This window comes from Loxodonta africana, chromosome X (genome assembly GCF_030014295.1).
Source record: "Loxodonta africana isolate mLoxAfr1 chromosome X, mLoxAfr1.hap2, whole genome shotgun sequence".
Taxonomy (NCBI): domain Eukaryota; kingdom Metazoa; phylum Chordata; class Mammalia; order Proboscidea; family Elephantidae; genus Loxodonta; species Loxodonta africana.
Genome location: NC_087369.1, coordinates 50,721,177 through 50,744,577, shown reverse-complemented (window position 1 = coordinate 50,744,577; position 23,401 = coordinate 50,721,177). Strand labels below are relative to the sequence as shown.

The 23,401-nt window shown below is 39.0% G+C and overlaps 1 protein-coding gene across 3 annotated transcripts in view; it reads left to right on the top strand.

Annotated features, from left to right (window-relative positions):
• The window catches only part of MAOB (monoamine oxidase B), a 179,265-nt gene that overhangs the window by 49,049 nt on the left and 106,815 nt on the right, over positions 1–23,401 (top strand). Inside the window, exons 1-3 of one of the 3 annotated variants that reach the window (XM_064278173.1) lie at positions 2,613–4,531; positions 5,807–5,901; positions 9,423–9,560. In XM_064278173.1, coding sequence (XP_064134243.1) covers positions 5,809–5,901; positions 9,423–9,560 — 231 coding nt within the window. In that variant the 5' untranslated portion in view covers positions 2,613–4,531; positions 5,807–5,808. Of the gene's footprint in view, positions 1–2,612; positions 4,532–5,806; positions 5,902–9,422; positions 9,561–23,401 lie in introns of those variants that run through there. The other 2 variants (XM_010597740.3, XM_023557945.2) reach the window with 2 other exon arrangements.

Here is a 23,401-nt window from a genome sequence, read left to right as displayed (position 1 = left end):
TGATATCCAGTGGGATGTTTTCAGTGTTTCACCTTTTAGTATAATGAAGGCTGTGGGACATATCTGAAGTCCAATTGCCTGATTTGAATATTGGCTTGGCCACTTGCTAGCTGTGTCATGTTCAGTATGTTGCTTGGCCTCCCTATGTTTCACTTTCTACATCTGTTCACTACATAGAGGCGCTGGGAGAATAAATGAATCATGTGTATAAAACACTTAGAATAGAAGCTGGCACACAGTCAGTGCTCAATAACATTAACTGTTTTTAGTGATGGCTTTATGTGTTCAGAGTTTCCTGTTTAACTCCGTGTTGAAAAGTTCAACAGTTAACATCTGAATTCTGCCTAAAAATTCTTGTTTGCTGCCATCAAGTCGGCCCCTAAGTCCTAGCAATCCCATGCACAATGGAACAAAATGCTGCCTAGTCCTGTGCCATCTCCATGATCAGTTGTGGATTGGGCCGTTGTGATCCACAGGGTTTTCATTGCCCGCTTTTTGGAAGTAAATCACCAAGCCTTTCTTACTTGTCTATCTTAGTCTGGAAAACCAAAAAAAAAAAAAGGTCAAAGCCGTTGCCATCGAGTCGATTCCGACTCATCGTGACCCTATAGGACAGAGTAGAACTGCCCCATAGGTTTTCCAAGGAGTGGCTGGTGGATTTGAACTGCCGACCTTTTGGTTAGCAGCCGATCTCTTAGTCTGGAAGCGCCGTTGAAAACTGTGATTCAGCATCACAGAACACAGGTTTTCGTAGCTTCGTTTGAACCAGAATCTTCCACTCAGAAATCGAGAATTCTACCACTGAACCGCCGAGGCATTCTCTCCCACAGATACTACTTCCCTTTAATGAATTTGATTTCAAATTGTGAACATTTTTCTTCCTACCACAGACTTTTTTGTGTGCATATTTGTATTAAATAACTAAAAAAAAAAAAAATTCTTTTTAGACACATCAAAGATTCCCAGTTCTTTGATCATAAAAACGCTTGGTTGTTTCTAGAATTTCCTCATAAAACCATTGTTTCCTCAGAAGTGACAGGGGTGATTAGGGATATTTGCATATCCTTGGCTTTTATATCCTTCCTGGGGGAATGCCTCTTTTACCAGGTTTACAAGGTTAGAGATGCTGTGAGGTATAGTTAATTACATTGTCAGTTTTGGTTAACATGATTTTTTTTTTTTTTTGGGTAATTTGATACTGGGAAAAAATTCTTATGTAGTATCTCAGTACAGATGTTTCATAATGTCCTAAAACAACTGACTTTACATTTTGAAACATTTTAAAAGTTATTTTTAAATATTAGATTTTTGATATGAAGGACATGAGACGTTGACAAAAGAAAGAGTGAGGCAGATGGTGATTTTTCCCTTCCTTTCTCCATATCCTAACTCCTCCACTTGCCTAAAGACACTTTGAAGAGGCTCCGTTCTGTGTTACTGCCACTGTTTTCAGTCTCCTATAGCGTCTAACTCTTATACCATTTTCTGTGGCACAAAATTGAAGCACAGAATCCTAATATTGCTACACACCACTGATTTATAGGTAGTTAAAATAATATGGGTATCTAATCATAATCAAGATAGTCATCACTTTGATGAAACCTTTTTCAAATGAACTGCTCTTGAAGAGATTCAAAATTTTTATGATTTTATAGCATTAGTATGCCAGTGGTCTTGTGTGCCAAGCTATGACTATTCATTCAAGGAAGACTCCCTGAGACAAAATACTATCAACCCTGCACTATTTGGAGGCAAAAAGCAGACGAGATGGCCTGTCCGGAGGCCTGTCAGGGGTATACACCTGATGTTTCTGAAAGTGCCAAGTGATATTCAGTTTATGAAATATTACATAATTGATCCTGCATATTAAATTCATGTTTAATTAGCTTTTTTTTTTTTTAAAAGGACACAGTGATTATAAACTTGCTCCAAAATTGTTTGCAAAAGTTAGGTATTTATGTAAGAGAAAAATTGATGTTTTAAGATTTTTATATTTAGACATAGAGCAGAATGTTGTAAGACGTCAATCTTATTTTGAATTTTTTCCCCCTTTTTGTTCCGAGGATGGTGACTAAGAGTTCAAGTTTTGGATTGGACTCTGACCTTGGCATTTACTAATTGTGTAACCTGTGCAAGTCAGTGAACTTTCTCCAAGCCTCCATTTTTTTCTCATGTTAAAATGAGGATAATAATACCCCTCAGCATTGCAGTGAGGTTCAAATGAGCTATTGTATGTAAAGCACTTCACACAGACCAAAGTAAGTTCTTAATGCTTAATGGTGGTGGGTGCTATTACTGTGAATATTTTCATTTTTAAACTGCTTTTGCACTTTATCGGGAAACTATTGTGTGTTTAAGCAGTGCCAATTACATTGGCTACTGTTTTTAGAGCAAATGTATTTCTACTACATGATTTTTTTTTTAAACACTATTAGGTTTTTTAAACACTACCCTGGTGGCATAGTGGTTAAGTGCTACGGCTGCTAACCAAAGGGCCAGCAGTTGGAATCTGCCAGGCGCTCCTTGGAAACTCTATGGGGCAGTTCTACTCTGTTCTATAGGGTCGCTATGAGTCGGAATTGACTCGACGGCACTGGGTTTGGTTTGTTTTTTTTTTAATTATTATTACTTTTTAACATTTCTAGACTTCCCAGAGAATGCAACATCTCACATCTTTTTGCTTCTACGGCAAAATTGTAGAGAGTTCCAATCAACATAGATTGGGAATGTTTCTTAGGAAACAACCCTCTTGTAAGCCAGAGAGGCTCTCTGTCATTAATTATTTGCTTATTCTTTAATTAGTCAAACCATTAGTCCCTTTACCATTCATCACTAAGAAATCCCTGGAGAGCTTCCTCTTCTGGACAATCTTAATCACCTCTTATTCAGATTCCACCTCCTCAGTTTCTTTCAAACCCATTGCTATCAGTCGATTCCAACTCATAGTGACCCAATAGGACAGAGTAGAACTGTCCCATAGGGTTTCCAAGGTGGTAATCTTTTATTCTTAATCCAAAAAAATTTTTAATCTATTTTTTATATATATTTTTAATTGTGCTTTGGATGAAGGTTTACAGAGAAAATTAGTTTCTCATGAAACAATTAATACACATATAGTTTTGTGACATTTGTTGCCAGCCTTGCAACATGTCAACACTCTCCCCTTCTCTATGTTGGGTTCCCCATTTCCGTTCGCCCAGCTTTCCTATCCCTTCCTGCCTTCTCATCTTTGCCCCTGGGCTGGTGTACCCATTTAGTCTCATATACATGGTTGATCTACATGTATTATTGTTTGTTTCATGGACCCGATAATCTTTGACTGAAGAGTGAACCTCAGGAGTGACTTCAGGTGTGTCCGGGGTCCATTCTTTCAGGGTTTATCCAGTCTCTGTCAGACCAGTTAAGTCTGGTCCTCTTTTGTGAGTTTGAATTTTGTTCTACATTTTTCTCCAGCTCTGTCTCAGACCCTCTATTGTGATCCCTGTCAGAGCAGTCAGTGGTGGTAGCCGGGCACCATTTAGTTGTGCTGGACTCAGTCTAGCGGAGGCCGTGGTAATTGTGGTCCATTAGTCCTTTGGACAAATCTTTCCCTTGTGTCTTTGGTCTTCTTCATCTCCCTTGCTCCAGATGGCGTATGACCAGTGGAGTATGTTAGATGGCCACTCACAAGCTTTAAAGACCCCAGGCACTGCTTACCAAAGTAAGATGTAGAACGTTCTCTTTATAAACTATGTTATGCCAATTGAACTACATGTCCCCTGAGACCATGGTCCCCAACCCTCAGACCACGACTATAATCTTTATAGGAGCAGACTGCCACATATTTCTCTCGTGGAGCCACTGGTGGGTTCTAACTGCCAGCCTTTTGGTTCGTAGCTGAGTGCTTTAATCACTGCACCACCAGGGATCCTTCCTCAGTTTCTTAAAAAAAAAAAAAAAGCAGTTTCTTAGGCCCCCTAAAATTCTCTCCTTCCAAATTACAATGACTTCTCTAAGATATCTTCCCTAAGTGCAGATATTGAAAAGCCAATTACTTTTCAAATCAATTTTTGTCAGTTGATGTCCATCAAACATTTTGAATACCCTTGCTATGGACTGAATTGTGTCCCCCAAAAATGTGTGTCAATTTGACTAGGTCATGATTCCTAGTATTGTATGGTTGTCCTCCATTTTGTGATCTGATGTATATATCCTAAGTGTTGTAAATCCTAGCCTCTATGATGTTAATGAGGCAGGATTAGAGGCAGTTATGTTAAGGAGGCAGGACTCAATCTACAGAATTAGGTTGTATCTTGAGTCAATCCCTTTTGAGACATAAAAGAGGGAATCCAGCAGAGAAGAGAGGGACCTCATACCACCAAGAATGAAGAACCAGGAGGGGAGTGTGTCCTTTGGACCCGGGGTCCCTATGCTGAGAAGCTCCTGGACCAGGGGAAGATTGATGACAAGGACCTTCCCCCAGAGCTGACAGAGAGAGAAAGCCTTCACCTGAAGCTGGCACGCTGAATTTGGACTTCTAGTCTCCTAGAATGTAAGAGAATAAATGTCTCTTTGTTAAAGCCATCCACTTGTGATATTTCTATTATAGCAGTAGTAGTTAACTAAGACAATCCCCATATGAACAGTAGTGGAAAATATTGTGAGGTATTTCCAACAAAATGCTTGCATATTGCCCTCTTTAAAGATTTTTTTTTTAATTTTCTTTTCATGATTTTTTAAGGCACGTGGGCATAGGGGACTCTATTCAGTGGTTTGATAAGACCCTGGTTTGTTTTAATAGCTGTTTATGTTTAGCATCAGATAAGAATGGGTAACTTCACTTACTAAAAGACAGTACCTTTTGTGGAATATAACATGCTAGTGTATACAAGTGATGTTATATTTCATTCTAAAGCCTTTTGTTTAAACCTTGGCATGCTCAGGCAGTGTGTCTGGGCTCACTGATAACAGCTGTTACTATGGCTGCATGTTATTTCATTTGTTGAACTGATGCTTGATAAGAGAAATGTCATTGAATTGTCTGTAATTTCAAATTTAAATAGAATTTTTTTCCCTTATGGAGGTAAAATTAGGACACAAGTTAAAAATCCAAGCCTTGTATTGCTAAATTAGGGCTGTACAATGTTTTGTACACTGTATGGGGGCTGTGACCTTTGGGGCCATTACCCTGCCACTCTCCAAAGGAGCTGGAAGCCCTGGCCCTGTACCCAGGAACAGGGATCAGAAGGTGGATTAATGCCAATAATGAAATGTCAAATCAGCCTCTCTGAAAATGGATTTTCTCTTATAGGAAAGCCAATAAATGGTGTCTGAAGCCTTGGCTTTTCATTATGGCTTTTACCTTGAGCTCATATTTTATGTTGTGTGGATTCCTATCAAAGCACAAGATACAAGTGAGTTCTAAAAGCATGTTGATCCAGATAAAGTAAAAAATATCTTTGAATGTAATTTCTCCCTGTAGCAAAAAATTGGTAGATGCGATCAAGGGAGAGGATAGATGTGAGGCCCTGTGGAAAGCATAATGGCATAATAGTTATGAACACAGACACTGGAGCTAAACTTATTGGCTTAGCCACCTACTTCTTAAGTGACCTTGGGTATCTCTTTGTGCCACAGTTTCCTTAGCCATAAAATGGAAATATCAATAGTAGGTTGTTTCCATCTTTTTTCTATTTTGAATAGTGCTGCAATGAACAGGAGTGTGCACATGTCTGTTCGTGTCACTTCTGTGAATCCCTAGGATATATACCTAGGAGTGGAGCCTGTAAAGTATTTGATTCTAATGCCTTATTGTATTTTCCCCCAGGTATGGCAGCAGCCAAACTTCTCCACCAGTCTGGCTTGAATGTGGTTGTTCTGGAAGCCCGGGACCGTGTGGGAGGCAGGACCTATACCATCAGGGTAAGACATTTAGGGTGGGGTGAAGAAAAAGGGGGCCAAAGCTGGTTTTGCTTTTGTTTTTGGTTTGTTTTCCTTAAAAGTCTTGACTTTCACTTCACTCTTTCTGAGAGGGTAAAAATTAAAACATACTTTACATCCTCTCTCTCAAATAGCTTCTTTTTAAACTCTTTCTTCTGTCCCTTTTCTCATCTCACCTCATGATACTTGGCATCACAGAGTTGTGTGTGTGTGTAGGGGGGAGGATATAGGCAGTTGCGTGCATGTGTGTACTTGGAAGAAAAATATCAAAATTATTTGTACTTTCCATCTTTAACTTCAAACTTCAAGGCCTCGATAACACCAACACAATCATCCTAACCAACCACACTAAGTAAACTTTTACCTGGCTAATTTTCCTTCTTTCAGCTTGTTGTCATAATTTTTAAATGAATTATTTACCATTTTATAAGCACCTTTATTTCAGTTGCTAGTTAATTATGGCAATTCTGACAAAATTGACTAAAATCAATTATTTTCTATTCTATTGAACGTAAAACAAAGTAGATTTCTCTGCAAGGGAATCCCTTACTTCCAGGTATTCAGGATTTGAATAATACAATTAGATGCTAAAAGTACAGTTTTATTCCCAGAGAGATAAGAAACATAAAATCTTACCTTTTGGAAGGTTTCTTCAATGATACATGTCTAGCATTTTGTACCCATTCTTTATTTTTAGTCCTTTCCTTCACAATTGAATTTGTCCTCAACAAATACCTATTGAGTGCCTACTGTTTGTCAAGCATAGTGATCACCAAAGCATGACCTTGCCCAAGGAGTTCATAGTCTCCTGGGGGATATTGGCTTATTTACAATTATAATTACAGTTACAGTGGGGGTGGTATCATAGGAGACCTCCCCCAGTCTTGGGAACCATAAGGCTTTCTCCTTGAAAGCCTTATTTGTCGTAAACCCTGTGCCCTAGTTATTTGTGATTCCATGCAGTTCTTCAAACTTGCCCTAGTCCTCCTGTCTCTGGGCCATTTTTTTGTGCCCTTAAAATAAAAACCAAACCTGTTGCTGTCGAGTAGATTCCAACTTATGGTAACCCCATGTGTTACAGAGTAGAACTGTTTCATCAGGTTTTCTTGGCTGTGGTCCTTATAGAAGCAGATTGCCAGACCTTTCTTCCATGGAACTGCTGGGTGGGTTGGAACTGCTGGGTGGGTTTGAACTGCCAATCTGCCAACCTTTAGTTAGCAGCTGCTTGCAAGCCACTTGTGCCACCCTGGGACCTTGTTTATGCCATTATCTGCCCCTAAAATATCTCTTTTTACCCTTGTCAAATGGCAAAACTATGTCCATTTCCAAGTTCTAGTTTACATCCCTCCAGGATATCAAACCTTCCTACTCCAGTCAGAAGCTACTTGCCTTTCTTCTGTGTTAATACCACTAATCATCTCTACAACCATGCCACTTATTGCATGTTGCCACATAGGTTCTTACCTGTGTACATCTTATCTCCTCTAGGTCTTGAATCTTCATATACTCCACAACATCTGTACATAAGAGTGTTTTATACATAAAAGAGACTCGCTTAATATGACTGAGGGCTGAGTTTAAAAAAACAAAACAAAACTCTTCTTTCATTTATTCAGCAAATTTATTGGGCAACTACTATAGGTATTTGGAATACATCAGTGTATTAGTTTCCTAGGGCTGCTGTAACAAAATACTACGAACTGGGAGGTTTATAAGAACAGAAATTTATTGTGTCACAGTTCTGGATGTTAGCAGTCCAAATCAACACGTTGACCAGGCCATGCTTCCTCTGAAATCTCTGGAAGAAGATCCTTTCTTGTCTCTTCCACCTTCTGGTAGCCCCAGACATTCCTTGGCTTGTAAATGGATCTTCACAGGGCTATTTTTCCTCTGTCTATCTGTGTCTCTTCTCTTTTATAAGGACAGCACTCAGATTCCAAACAAAGTCACATTCACAGGTACCAAGGGTTAGTACTTCCACATATCTTCTTAGGAGACAAAATTCAATCTATAACGATCAATGAACAAAGATCCCTGCTTGTGAAACGTATGTTACTATTATTCGCTTAAAACAATAGGAATTTACTCTCTCACAGTTCTGGAGGCTAGAAGTTCAAATTCAATGTGTTAGTAGGGTCATGTTCTCTCTAAAGGCTCTAGGGGGAAATCCTTACTTATCTCTTCCAGCTTCTGATAGCCCAACTGTCTCCTGGCTTTTGGCAGCATGACTCTAATCTCTTCCTTCATCATCACATGGCCATCTTCCTTTTGGGTCTGTCTCTATGTTTCTTCTCCTCATCTTATAAGGACACCACTCATATTGGATTAGGGTCCGTCCTGCTCAAGCATGACCTCATCTTAACTACATCTGCAAAGGCCCTATTTCCAAACAAGATCACTTTCATAGGACTTCAACATCTATTTTTTGGGGACACAATTCAACTCATATGTATGTTCTTTTTGTGGAGATGGATAGGGAGCTAGACACTAAACAAAGTCAGAAAAGGAGGGCCTTCTGTGGTGTCCCTGATTAATAGGCTCTCAGCATTGCTTAGACACACTCAGGGACAGAGAGATTTTCTAGTCACTTCTTGGTCAAAGGTTACTCCCTAGTCATTGGAAGTGAAGCTGATTCAAAACCATATGGAAAAAATGATATTAAACATAAGAGTAATTTCAAAGATCCAAATTATGACCAAATATTCTCTAATGCTGTGTTTCAAATGTCTGGATTAGCAAACCACATAAGAAGTGATAATTTCCTTTCTTGCCTTTCCTCTAGCATTGTTGCTATTGTTGTTCTATGCCTTCAAATCGATTCCTACTCATAACAACCCCATAGGACAGAGTAGAACTGTCCCTTACAGAAGTAGACTGACACATCTTTCTCCCGTGGAGCACCTGGTGGGTTAGAACTGCCGACCTGTTGGTTAGTAGCCAAGAACTTAACCACTGCACCACCAGGGATCCCTCCTCTAGCATTCCAAAAACCAAACCCATTGTTGGTGAGTCGATTTCAACTCATAGCAACCCTGCAGGACATAGTAGAACTGACCCACAGATTATCCAAGGCTGTAATCTTTACAGAAGCAGACTGCCACATCTTCTTCCCGAAGATAGGCTGATGGGTTCAAACTGCTGACCTTTCAGTTAGCAGCTGAGCCTTTTAACCTCTGAGCCACCAGAGCTCCTTCCTTTAGCATTAGGAGCTTAAAATTAGCCTGAGGTACTGAAAAAAAACAGCTCATAGCTTACAAATTCAAAGGGCTAAAAACTAAACTAAGCCATGTTGTGGTACATTGTGAAAAATGGGGCTCAGAAGTCTCTTGCCTGTTTTAAATTAATGGTTAATTTAATAACTGTTAAGTCCCTTGAATGAAGTGGGATTGAGAAGAGAATCCAATTTTCCACGGATACACCTCAAGGTTTATCTGTAGTCTGTGATATGCCAATTTGCTTATTTCACAAATATTTATTTTAATTTTTTTTTCATTGAAAAACAGAATCAAAAGGTTAAATATGTGGACCTTGGAGGATCCTATGTTGGGCCAACCCAGAATTGTATTTTAAGATTAGCCAAGGAGCTAGGATTGGAGACCTACAAAGTAAATGAAGTAGAGCGTCTGGTCTACCATGTAAAGGTAAGCCTGGGCCAGCCTTTGAAGGATTTGAAGGCTTCTCTATGAATATTCCCATATATGATTTCTAGATCATTCTTTCAGAGAATCTTCTGCATCTCTGAATAATGCATATGTATTTTATAAATATATTTCAGCCATTCTGAGAATTTATTCATTCTTATCAAAGGGGAATTAGGTGAGAATTCTAAACCTATTTGGGAAGGTTATTGACGAGGTGATATCATTCATTTGGTAAAAATTTTAACAAAACCAATAGAGAAACATTCGTGATTGGTTTATTAAATACCTCTATTTAAATACCTGGGACTGTTTCATGTTATACAAAAACTTACGTACAGTTTTACAAATACTGCCATAGAATTCACATTTTAAAGAGTATTTACAATATGTCTAATAGAATATTTTGTAAGTTTGTCATTGTGTCCTGTATATCAGCCAAGGTTACTCTTCTCTTGAGATTTGCGTAAAAGTGACTCAAGTTCCAAATTCCATCTTTTGTGGAAGAGCTCCACTGATCTCCCCAAGATTTCTGTGAATTTACTGGGTCTCTCATTCCCATGATCATTATGGCTCATGGTTCTTACTTCCACTGACACCTATACTCATTCACATCTCATGTCCTGGGGCTCCTTTACTCCCTTTGCTCTATGTAAGCCCAAGTTCAAACTAGCCCTTTTGTCTTGATTTTCTTTAGACCACCCCATGCATTTATTTGTGTGCAGCAAATTTGACTGAAGTTTTGAGCAATGGAGGGGTTTTAAATTGCAGAAACCCAAACAACTTAGAACTGAATATTGGACATTCTATTTCTAACAACCCCCTGGACCATTGCACCTCTGTGGATTTCTCACTGGCCACATTTCTCTATGAATTCCAGCCTCTCCTCATGTTGCTGCTTGATCCTCAGAACCCCTCCCCCCATGTCTCTTTGATACTCTGTTTTCCCAACACCTTTGTCTTGGTCTAAAAAGTCACTGATGTTCTCAGGGCCACCTAACCTGGGTTCCACCCTGGAGTTCTACAGAAGAACTGGCCGAAGTTTTGAATTTCAGTCTTTTTTTTTTCCCTATCACTTGTCTCAGTAGGTGGATGTGAGCAGCATAGAGACATATTTTCCCACAGGTGGAAATCATTCCTTTAGAAGACAGAAGAAACTAGAGACACTCGGGTTTTTCTTCTTCTTTTTTTAAAATTGTTTTATTGCACATCACAGATATTGCTTTTTTTACAAATTGGAGGTTTGTGGCAACCCTGCTTTGAGCAAGTCTATCGGAGCCATTTTTCCAACAGTATGTGCTCCCTTCATGTCTCTGTGTCACATTTTGGTAATTCTCACAATATTTTGTCATTATTATTATATCTGTTATGGTGATCAGCGATCTTTGGTGTTACTAATGTAATTGTTTTGGAGTGCCATGAACCATGCCCATAGAAGAAGGCCAACTTAATCAATAAATGCGTATTCTGACTGCTCTGCCAACCGACTGTGCCCCTGCCTCTCTCTCTGTCTTCAGGCCTCCCTATTCCCTGAGACACAACAATACTGAAATTAGGCCAATTAATAACCCTACAATGGCCTCTAAGTGTTCAAGTGAAAGGAAAAGTCGCATGTCTTTCACTTTAAATCAAAAGCTAGAAATGATCAAGCTTAGTGAGGAATGTGTCAAAAACTGAGACACACTGAAAGCTAGGCCTCTTGTGTCAAATAGTTAGCCAAGTTGTAAATGAAAAGTTCTTGGAGGAAATTAAAAGTGCTACTCCAGTGAACACATGAGTGATAAAGCGAAAGAGGCTTATTGCTGATATGGAGAAAGTTTTAGTGGTCTGGAGAGAAGATCAAACCAGCCATAACATTCCCTTAAGCCAAAGCCTAATCCAGAGCAAGGCCCTAACTCTCTTCAATTGTATCAAGGCTGAGAGTTTTTTTGAGAGAGGTGAGGAAGCTGCAGTAGAGAAGTTTGGAGCTAGCAGCGGTTGGTTCATGAGGTTTAAGGAGAGAAGCTGTCTCCGTAACAAAGAAGTGCCAGGCGAAGCAGCAAGTGCTGATGTAGAAGCTGCAGCGAGTTACCCAGGAGATCCAGCTGACTGATGGAGGGGGCTGCGCTAGACAACAGGTTTTCAGTGCAGAGGAAGCAGCCTTCTACTGGAAGAAGATGCCCTCGAGGACCTTCATGGCCAGAGAGGAGAAGTCAATGTCTGCTTCAAAGCTTCAAACGATTCTCTTGTTAGGGGCTAATGAAGCTTGTGACTTTAAGTTGAAGCCATTGCTCATTAAAAAAAATATATATATATATTTTTTAACCATTCTGAAAATCCTAGAGCCCTTAGGATTATGCCAAATCTACTCTGCCTGTGCTCTATAACTGGAACAACAAAGCCTGGATGGCAGCACATCCATTTACAACGTGGTTTACTGAATATTTTAAGCCCCTGTTAAGACCTACTACTCAGAAAAAAAGGTTAGTTTCAAAATATTACTGCTCATTGACAATGCACCGTTCACCCAAGAGCTCTGATGAAGATGTACAAGGAAATAAATGCTGTTTCCATGCCTGCTAACACAACATCCATTCTGCATTTGTAAAGCTATAGGTGCCATAGGGTCAGTATGAGTTGAAATCGACTCTACGGCACACAACAACAACAACATAAAAAAAAAATAGCTGCCATAAATACTGATTCCTCTGTTGGATCTGGGCAAAGTAAATTGAAAACTTCTGGAAAGGATTCACCATTCTAGATGCCATTAAGAACATTCGTGATTCATGGGAGGAGGTCAGAATATCAACATTAACGGGAGTTTGGGAGAAGTTGACTCCAACCCTCATAGATGACTTTGAGGGGTTCAGACTTCAGTGGACGAAGTAACTGCAGATGTGGTAGAAATAGCAAGAGAACTAGAATTGGAAGTGGACACTGAAGATGTGACTGAATTGCTTGAATCTCATGATAAAAACATTAATGTATGAGGATTTGCTTCTTATGAATGAACAAAGAAAGTGGTTTCTTGAGATGGAATCTACTCTTGGTGAAGATGCTGTGAACATTGTTGAAATGACAACAAAGGATTTAGAATATTACATAAACTTAGTTGATAAAGCAGCAGTTGTATTTGAGAGGATTGACTCCAATTTTGAAAGAAGTTGAGTAAAATGCTATCAAATAGTATCATATACTACAGAGAAATCTTTTGTGAAAGGAAGGGTCAATTAATGAGGCAAACTTCATTGTTGTCTTATTTAAGAAATTGCCACAGCCACCCCAGTCTTCGACAACCACCACCCTGATCACTCATCAGCCATCAATATCGAGGCAAGACCCTCCACCAGCAATAAGATTACAACTTGCTGAAGACTCAGATGATAGCATTTTTTAGCAATAAAATTATTTTTTAATTAAGTTATGTATGTTGGTTTTTTTAAAACATAATGCCATTGCATACTTAATAGATTACAAAAACAAACAAACCCACTGCCTTTGAGTCTATTCTAACTCATAACGACCCCATAGGGTTTTCAAAGCTGTAAATCTTTATGGAAGCAGACTGCCATGTATTTCTCCTGCGGAGCCACTGGTGGTTTCAAACAGCTGACCTTTCAGCTAGCAGTCAAACGCTTTACCACTGCACTACCAGGGTTTCTTAATAGACTACAGTATAGTGTAAACATAACTTTTATATGCATTAAAAAAACAAAAAATTCGTGTGACTCACTTTATTGTGATATTCGCTTTATTGCAGAAGTCTGGAACCCACAATATATCCGAGGGTTCACAATATTTGTTGCTTCAACATTTTTCACGTGTACGATTCAATAAGCCAATTACATCAATTCTGTTGTGCAACCATCTCCAATTTGATTTACGTAGAAGTTTTTACACCCTTATATTATTTTTGGGAGTGCCTGGGTTGTACAAATGGTTAATGTGCTTGGTTGCTAACCAGAAAGTTGGAAGTAAAGGTCCACCCAGAGGCACCTTGGTGATTTCTGAAAAATCAGCCATTGAAAACCCTATGGAGCACAGTTCTACTCGGACACACATGGGGTCACCATGAGTCCTAGTCGACTCTATGGCAACTGGTAACTGGTAATATTGTTTGTGGGTGATAATATCAAGGATAAACAACAGATCACACCTTAAAGCAGGAAGTAAACATCTACCCAATTTGGTGTAATGTGGGTAAAATGTCTCCGAATTTATAAAGAAATGCTTTGGTTGACCTTAAAATTTCATTTTATTAATCTTTTCACTTTGCTTTCATATGTGTCTAGAAAAAAAGAGACCGTGAATTAGAAATAAAAGTTAAGCATGGTGATACTGTGATTTATTGGACATAAATCAACAGTGCTTAGCAAATTTCTTTTGTTGGGTTCCTTGCTTTTAAATGTAGGCCATGTTGACCTATTTCTTATGACTTCCTTGTCTGACCTGTAAGACTTGCAGGGACTGACTTCCCAGAATACTAGAATCTTTTTTTTTAGGTTTCTCCCAGCAAAATAGGTGATCAGAGATTATATTCACTTTTCTGTCTTTGCGTTTGCTGGGTTTCTCTTCAGTTCAGAGCTCTGCCGAAGACACCTTATTTTTCATGTTAATCTTATGACTGACATTGATTGAGTTCCTTGTTTGAAAGAGATTGTTCATAGCCATCAACTTTAGAAACGGTGCTACACTTAAACTAGCTTTTTACAGTGATCGCCAAATGTGCTGCTTTTTTAGAGTATTTCAAACAATCGATGTGCAGCTAAGAAAATACAAGTAATAAAGCAGTATCCTTGACTGTGATACAGATTAAATGCATATACCGAAAGTGCTCTTTATAACACTTCAAATTAAAATAAATGTTTTTTTATGTTATTACAAAAGTAAAACATGTTTGCTATAAAAAAATTTGTTAGAAGACATGGGTAAAGAAAAGAAAATTTTGAACTCCTCCATAATCCTTCCTAGAGAAAATCACTCTAAAATATTCTCTTAATTTATGGATTTTTGTATTCCTGTGATTGCTCTTTTCTGACCTCTGGTGGAGGAAATGGTCAGTGTACTTTAAAATATTATATACATATGCATATGTGTGTATGTTATATGGAGTCCCTAGATGGTGCACCGTTAACGGGCTCAGTTGCTAACCAAAAGGTTGGAAGTTTGAGTCCACCCAGAAGTGCCTCAGAAGAAAGGCCTGGCGGTCTGCTTCTGAAAAATCAGCTGTTAAAAACCATATGGACCACAGTTCTATTTTGTCACACACTGGATTGCCATGTGTCAGAACTGACTCAATGGCAGCTGACTGGCTGGCATATGTTGTATATACTAACTTACCAGTATCTTTAATTCTCACTAATTATGAAACAAAAGTTTTTGGAATATTGATAAAGGTGCTAATTTGACGTCCTTGTGGTCATATTCAGTGAAAAGCTACAATAAATACTGATAAAGACCTTATAGCTATGAATTCCCCCTCAAATTAAATACTCGTTCTTCACCATCACCACCACCATGTCTTTGGCCACATGTCATTTTTCTTAATTTTTAACCTGTAAAAATCATCTTGGATGACTGTGTCCATTTCCGGAATTACTGACAAGAACTCTGATGTTCTATCTCCTACTACATGCCAGAGAATGTGGTTGAGAAATTTGTCTCCTCTGTAATGGTAATCAGTACTTTGTACGGGGACATTACTTTCTACTATTTCTTTTAATATCTACTCTTCCCCCAATCCAAATTCATGAAAACATATAGGTTCTCATTTCTTCAGTGGACTTATGTGTATTTCTTAACCAGAAGCGTAAGAGCATCAACTGCGTTACTTTCCATATTTTCATGTCCTGCTCTTCAAATCAGCCTGTTGAGGGGTGTCTTAGTTACTTAATAGTGCTGTGACAGAAATACCACAAGTGGATGGCTTTGAAGAATGGACATTTATTTTCTCATGGTTTTGGAATCTAACAGTCCAAATCAGAGTCTTGGGTATGTGAATTCTTTCCTTGTCAGTAGCCCCAGGGCTTTCCTTAGTTCCTTGGCATTCCTTGACTTGTAGACAGGTCCTCACATGTCGTCTGTCTTCCCTGTATGTGTATCTTTGTGTCTATTCTGGTCTCCCTACAACCCAGAAATGATTAGGTTTAGGGTCCATCCCCACACTGGTATGATCTCAACTGATTGATTGATTACATTACATTACATTAGATCACATTGTGGAAAGTGATTACATTACATTACATTACATTACATTACATTACATTACATTACATTACATTACATTACATTACATTACATTACATTACATTACATTACATTACATTACATTACATTACATTACATTACATTACATTACATTACATTACATTACATTACATTACATTACATTACATTACATTACATTACATTACATTACATTACGGAAGGCAATCTGCTCTACCCAAGGCCAATGGATTTAATCAACAACTATTACATGACAGCAACTAGATTAGTGTTTGGCCAAACAACTGAGGACCATAGCCTAGCCAAGTTTATGTATAAAATTAAACATTATCCTTAATGGAAGGTAGAGTTTTATGTGTGGCCTTAATAACATTAAGCTAAGGGACTTGAACATACTGGTTGAAATTGAAACTGACGAAATGGAGCTACCCAGAAAAGGGGAAGGATAGAGTACTTCATGATAGGCTAGCTTCCCAAAGAAAGGGTATCTTTCTTCAAGAGAAAGTGGCTCCTACGATAACCAGTTCTCTGGTAGCTGCAAAAGAAATGGTCTGCTGATAGATGGGACGTGTTCAATGGTCCTGTAACAAACCAAAAACCAAACCAAACCCATTGCCGTCTAGTCAATTCCGACTCATAGCGATCGTATAGGACAGAGTAGAACTGCCCCATGGTGTTTCCAAGGAGCGCCGGTGGATTTGAACTGCTGACCTTTTGATTAGCAGCCATAGGTCTTAACCACTACACCACCAGGGTTTCCGGCATCCATAAAACCTATACCTGCTGTGGTGAACAGGCCTCTATACTGTCTGGCTCAGGTATGTTGGCAAGGTTTGTAGATACTGAGTGGTATTCACTTTTTTTTTTCTTTTTTCACAATTATGGGGTTTATTAGGGAAGTAACAGTTACAATTCAGGCTCAAGAACACTCAGGATACAGTTCTTTTATCAGGATAGCCTCTCCCCAGCTGTACTTGCAGGCATACCTCTCCCTGGCCCTCAGTCTCCGCCCAAAGGCACTCAGCTTTCTCTCTCTGTGGGACGCCCACCTTGCCGTCTCCTGCTCTGGCCTTTCCTTCCTTGGTGGTGGTGGGGTCCTCCTCCTGCTCTAGAATTGGCTCCCTTTTAAGGCAAAACTGACCAATCCCCTTCACCCCTTGGTAGGCCACAATTACCCTATCACACAATCACCTGGGTGGGAGTTACAAGACCATGGTTAGAAAGGCTACACAGAGAAGTAATTAACGACACTGCAACTATCCGAAGGCAAGGGGTAACTAGAGGGGGACATCCTTGTGACAGCTTTCACTGCAGAATGTACCCCCTTTTTTTCTAGCTGCCGTTGAGTCAACTCCAACTCATGGCGACCCCATGTGTGTCAGACTAGAACTGTGCTCCATAGGGTTTCCTTTTTTTTTTAATTTTTATTGCTCTTTAAGTGAAAGTTTACAAATCGAGTCAGTCTCTCATACAAAAATTTATGTATACTCCTCGTTGCCCTTCCCCTAATGAGACAGCACACTCCTTCCTCCACTCTCTATTTTCATGTCCATTCGGCCAGCTTCTGCCCCCCTCTGCCCTTTCATCTCTTCTCCAGACAGGAGTTGCCCACATAGCCTCAAGTGTCTACTTGATCCGAGGCACTCACTCTTCACCGGTATCATTTTCTAACCTATAGTACAGTACAATCCCTGTCTTAAAGAGTTGGCTTTGGAATTGGTTCCTGTCTTGGGCTAACAGAAGGTCTGGGGACCATGTCCTCCTGGGTCCTTCTAGTCTCAGTCAGACCATGAAGTCTGGTCTTTTTAGGGGAATTTGAGGTCTGCATCCCACTGCTCTCCTGCTCCTTCGGGGGTTCTCTGTTGTGTTCCCTGTCAGGGCAGTCATCGGTTTTAGCCGGGCAGAGTGGCATTCACTTTTATTGCTAATGTAGATCTAATGTTAAAATGTTGTTTTCCAAAGCTCTGTTCATGAATAAAAGATGATACCAAGCTGTATTGGGACTTAATTATCAGTGGGAAAAATGATCTCTTCAGCTCAAATATATGTAATTTAGAAGGTGTTTTCCTCACTTCTGAAGTCAGTGATGCAGCTGTTTGTGTATAACAGTTATCGTTAAGTGTCTACTGAGGTTTTTAATCTCTTTTGTAAACAATCCTGCTAATTTTTGCTAGTATAGTTTAGAAGACAGTTGTTGACGTGCCTTGGAAGTGACTTGCAAAAATTGTCTCCCTTTAGAGACTATGTCCTAATTAAGAAGAAAAAGACAAAAACAACAGATTCTTAAGGGACCTTGGTAGATTTTGATTTATGCTTCTTCCTCTTTCGTCTAGTGCCTGTATGTGTGTGTGCATGTTTTGTTGTTTTTTTTGCTTGTTTGGGGTTCTTAATTTGAAGAGGTTGGAGAAAATTCTGAAATTTGATAAAATTTAGGATATTGGCAATAAAATTTCTCTGTCTCAGAAGCTTTGATCAGCCTGAAATTTGAACTAAAGTCCCGTCAATGAGAACATGAAACTGCTTTAGGCCTGAAGGCTGGACTGTTAGGTGTTCGCCGAATGTAAAAATGTAGTGTGACTACAGATTGAGAGCACAACTTCATACTGAGAATCATTTCCAAACTTCAGCTATCTCGAGAAACTAAGCGAAAAGATTCCCTGGTCTCAGCTTACTTACCAGTGGGCAGAAGCCATACTCATTGTCTAAGTCCCTTTTGCATAGTCTGTGGTCAGCCCCAATGCTGAAGAAGTATGTGAATGAAGCGAGACCTCTCAAATACCTTGTCTACTTGTTGCTGCTCTAACTGCTATTGCTCAGACAACCTCATGGAGGAGGGAACATTTGGCATGGCCCATCAGTCTTGTTGACAACTCTGAAATCCAGTTGAAAATAGAGTAGACAACAAACATCATAAAGACGGAGAGGGGAAACTGTAGATATCTATTTATAAGGCCAGTTCAGTGAATTTATTAAAAGATATCACAAGTGCCAAACTGTCTCTCTTGATATTGGGGAACAGCGACAGAATTAGAGTAGAAATATCAAGAAATATTCAATTATAATTGCATGTGGCAAATGGAAATCATCCTGTTGTACAGGAGCTCAACATATCCTAAAGAGCAACAGCTCAGAAGTGTTGGCCTTCTCCAGCCTCTTAATATGCCCTTTTCTACTCTTCCACCCCAATCCTGTTAATCCAGGGAAGCCCACATCAAAGTCCAGAATACACTTGCTTCTCTCATAATGACATAAGTCTCCAGAAACAGGTTAGATAAATCCTTGCATTTCCTCTAGGAACAGCTGCACATTTCACAGGAACTTCACACATACCAGGTAGAGCTCACTGTCTCCTCGAGTCTGGCCTATCTGAGGTGGACTTAATGAACCTTTTCTTCTGCCCCCACCCACACTCCATTTCATTTATTTGTTGGAAACAAATAAGTCTTATCATCATGGGGGATTTTTTTCAAAGCAAAAAAATGTGGAGAGTAGTAATTTCCTTTTCAGCATGTGAGACCCATTTATCTAGTGATCGTTCCGAAGCTTCTATTAAATTATTCTGGAAACCAATGTGCTTGTTTGTGTTCTTCAGAGAATACAGGCCAATCTTCAGCATGTAATATTTGTTGAAAAACAAGCCTTTAATGGCTGAATTTGGAGCAATATTTTGGGATATGAGATGAGCTTATTCTAGGCCTCCAAAGTTTCTATTTGGAACCTAAAATTTAACTGCAGTGATAAAACTTAATATCATTGTACACACACACACACACATATCTGGATAAACTTACCAGTGACTAGAGTTGTAACACAAGAGTTAGTTTTAAATTTTGCTGGGGGCAGAAGACAGAGAATGTATTGAGTCCAGTTGTAATAGTGAAATTCATTAGGGGAAACAGGGCTGCAGCTTAAATCTTGTGAAAAATTTTATAGCGTCTGTACAACGTGATCACGGGGTATGACCCAGTAGTCTGAAGTGGGTGCAACGACAGGGGGCCCAGCTCACCCAAAGATGGCTGCTAATAAGGGAGTCCATGTGACAGGTTAAAGAGCTTCAACAGCCCACAGTACTGCAGAATTGCCATGAAGCGCAAGATGGCTTACAATGAATTAGCCCATTTTGTCACACCATCAGCAGTGGCATCCAACGGAAAGGCTTAGGACATGGATCCTGAGTCTCTTTATCATTTAACCCCTGCCTTTCTCTTGGCCTCTGCTACAGCTAGGAAATTATAACAATGGTAGCAATACTCTGGGATGGTCATCTAGAGCCTACAAAATGCTTTCACACATGATACCTTATTTGAACCTCACAAACGTGAGACCTAAATAACTAGAAGTTATTCTAATTCACTTCTAGTGAACTAGAAGTTGTATCCCCATTTGAGAGGTGAGGACATAAAGGTTAAAGAGATTAACCACAAGTTCTAGGAAGTGACGGGGCTGGAGCATGAATGAGGTCTTCAGGTGCCAAGAGTATACCATGAAGAGCTCATTGTCTTCTGGATGGAGGGACTCTCTCACATTTCCTTCTAAGTCCCAACACCCGGCTTGCCTGCCTCCCTTCCTGCCAAACTTACACTCTCTGCATCTTGGAAAAAAATCAGCTTAAGATCCTCCTTTTCCTTCAAACTTTCCACAACTCACTACGGTTACACCAGTAGCTCTTTCTCAACCTTTGGATCCTCCTCATGTTCCTGATTACTCTATGCTTTGTAAAAACATGTTTGGAAGTAGGGTGAATAGTTTTCTGTTATCTGAACTTCAAGATTTTATATACACACACACATAGATGCATAATATTCTGTCATAAGAACACTACGATTTAATATATTGAATATTTAGCAAATCAGTCACTACTAATTAAATACATTCTCAAATCAATCAACATTTATTGAACATCTAATATATGTTAGAAATGTGCAAGGCAGAGGGCTAAATAATTGAATTTGAGACAATTTGGGATTCATAGGATCAAAAATTCTCCTTCCCTCAATATGAAATAAAATGGAAAAAATAACACAAAATAAACCAAAAAATGATTCCTGTGCCAAAACAGAACAAGGAACAGCCTTACATCATAAAATTTGAAAACTGATGGCAAGGAAATCTTAAGGTTTTGAATCCTGGGTTTTCAATCCCCAGAGCTATACTTTTGCTGAAAACAAACATATTACATGTAAAAGACAACAATCACTAACGCTCTTTTCAGTAGTTTCTCTTGGAGCATCAATATTGGTAATTACTTGGTCTGCCTTCCAAATTATTCAGGCAATGGTTTTACCAATGCTTTGCCACTTTCTCCACCTTTCAATCTTGTGACATCTATTTTGGGGCCACCTTCAGCCTGCCCAGTAAGCCAATGAGCTCACCAAGCGAAGACTCAAAATAAAGAACTCAGGAATGGATAGACCTTGGTGAAATTGGTGTTCAATATTAAATACATTTAAATAAAGATTTAAGTATAAAGCATTAGAGGAATTATGATTGTAGTATAGAATGTAAATATTATAAAAATCTTTACATAGTAAAAAATTATATAGTCAACAAAATCAGAAGGTGAGGGAAGGCGAGAAGAGAAGTGTAAGAAGGGTAAGTTTACTCACATTTTCTTTCAAAGTATGAGATCAGTCTACACCAGAATTCAGCTTGTAGTTAATAAAAAACAAAGACTCAAATCTCTTAATGATTTTTATGATCTTTTGACTTGATACTACAGGGCTCTTTCTTGAGGTTATGAAACATTTATTTTTAGTTAAGTCATTTCTTCAGTTCACTTCAGTTTGCATTTCCTTCATTAAGTTGAAGTCCATTTATGTTATTAAAAATAGCATGTATAATGATTCAATTCTCACATATTTTTTCTTTGCCCATTCCTTCCTCCTCCCTTTCTTCCTTCTTTTTTCTCTTTCCTTTCTTCCCTCTTTCTCTTCTTTCTTTAATTTCATTTTATCTTCCTTCTTCTCTATCTCTTTTCTTTCTTTTAATTTAATTTTATTTTCCTTCTTCTTTTCTCCCCCCCGCATGCATATCTACCATCCATCCACTCATCTACCCATCTTTCTCTCTTGTAGATGTTTATAAAGAGATCTGGAATGTCATATACCAAATGTTATAGCTGGATTTTTGTTGTTGTTGTTTGTGTTTTTAACCTGGACGGTGCAACTTGGGGAATTTGTTGCTTTCTTCTTCGTACTTTCTAATACTGCCGGGATTTTTTTTATAAAGAGCACCTCTCATTTTTTTTATGTAAAAAAATGTAGTTAGACACAGACCTTATCCTTGAGAGCACATGATCTGTGAGAAGAGATTAAGTCCAGTGTCTCCAGAAGACCTCTGTGGCTCTCATCTGCTGAGGCAGCAGTTTCCTGGGTTACATATCTATTAACAATAACCAGACTGCTCTGGAAACCCTGGCGACATAGTAGTTAAAAGCTATGGCTGCTAACCAAAAGGTCTGCAGTTCGAATCTATCAGGAGGTGCTCCTTGGAAACTCTGTGGGGCAGTTCTACTCTGTGCTATAGGGTTGCTATGAGTTGAAATCGACTTGACGGCAACGGGTTTTTTACAGGTGGACTGCTTCCAGGCCAAGCTTACTGACTGAGCTTAGATTCTTTGAGTTTATACAGTCTGGATCCCAAAGCAGCTGTTCTAATGCAGAACCTCAAAGGCTCTTATCCTGTTATTACTGAGCTGCAGAATTTTCCCAGTATCTGTCTGATACACACACACACACACACACACACATTTACTTCATCCTTGAAGTTTTGTGTGGCTTTGCCTATGTTATATATGCTTTTGTGCCTTGATTTCTCCATTTGCAAAAGGGGGATATTTGTACCTGTCCTGCTTAGTGCTTCGAGCTTTTAATGTGGAAAGATGGTAACAGAAGGGACTTATTGACATCATTCTCACCAGCAAAGGCTGCTATGATACACTGAAGATACTAAGAACATTTTAGTAGGAAGGGTAGACTTTATTTACTTTCCTCTTGAAGACAAACTTCTCCAATAGGCTCTGGGGATTCTTCCTACCAAGAAAAAATTTAAATGACAAGACACCAGGTAAGGCAAAACTTTACAAATTATTTTCAAAACAGAACTAGGCCAATAGATTCATCCTGCAAATATTTTCATAGGCTCCTTATACACTGCCCCCCCCCCCCCCCCGCATCCCTTGAACTTTGTCTTCTCTCTCTCTCTCTTTTTGCTTCCAATATCAGTAGTAGGTTAGGACATAGGCATTTGGCTGTGACTAAACTCACATGCCTAGAACAATAGTTTTTTTTTTTTTTTTTATAAACTCACATAGCTAGAACAACAGACTAAATAGACAATAGAAAAGAGAAATAAAATGTCCTTCCCTGGTAGTGTTACCTTTTAAGTTTCATTTAGCACTGCTCTGATTTTTTTAGACCCTGGAATATGGGGCAGTGGTTATGATTAGGCCCAATTGAGACCCTTTCCTCCATGTTAGTAGCCAGGCTGGCTTGTAGCACTGTTAGGAGATAATAAGCATGTCAGAGTTTGTTGTTTTACACATGAAAAATGATAAATTGTCAATTTTTTATCTCCATTTGACCTCCTGATACCTATCTGATCTCCTAATGGTTGTTGTTGTTAGCTGCTGTCTAGTC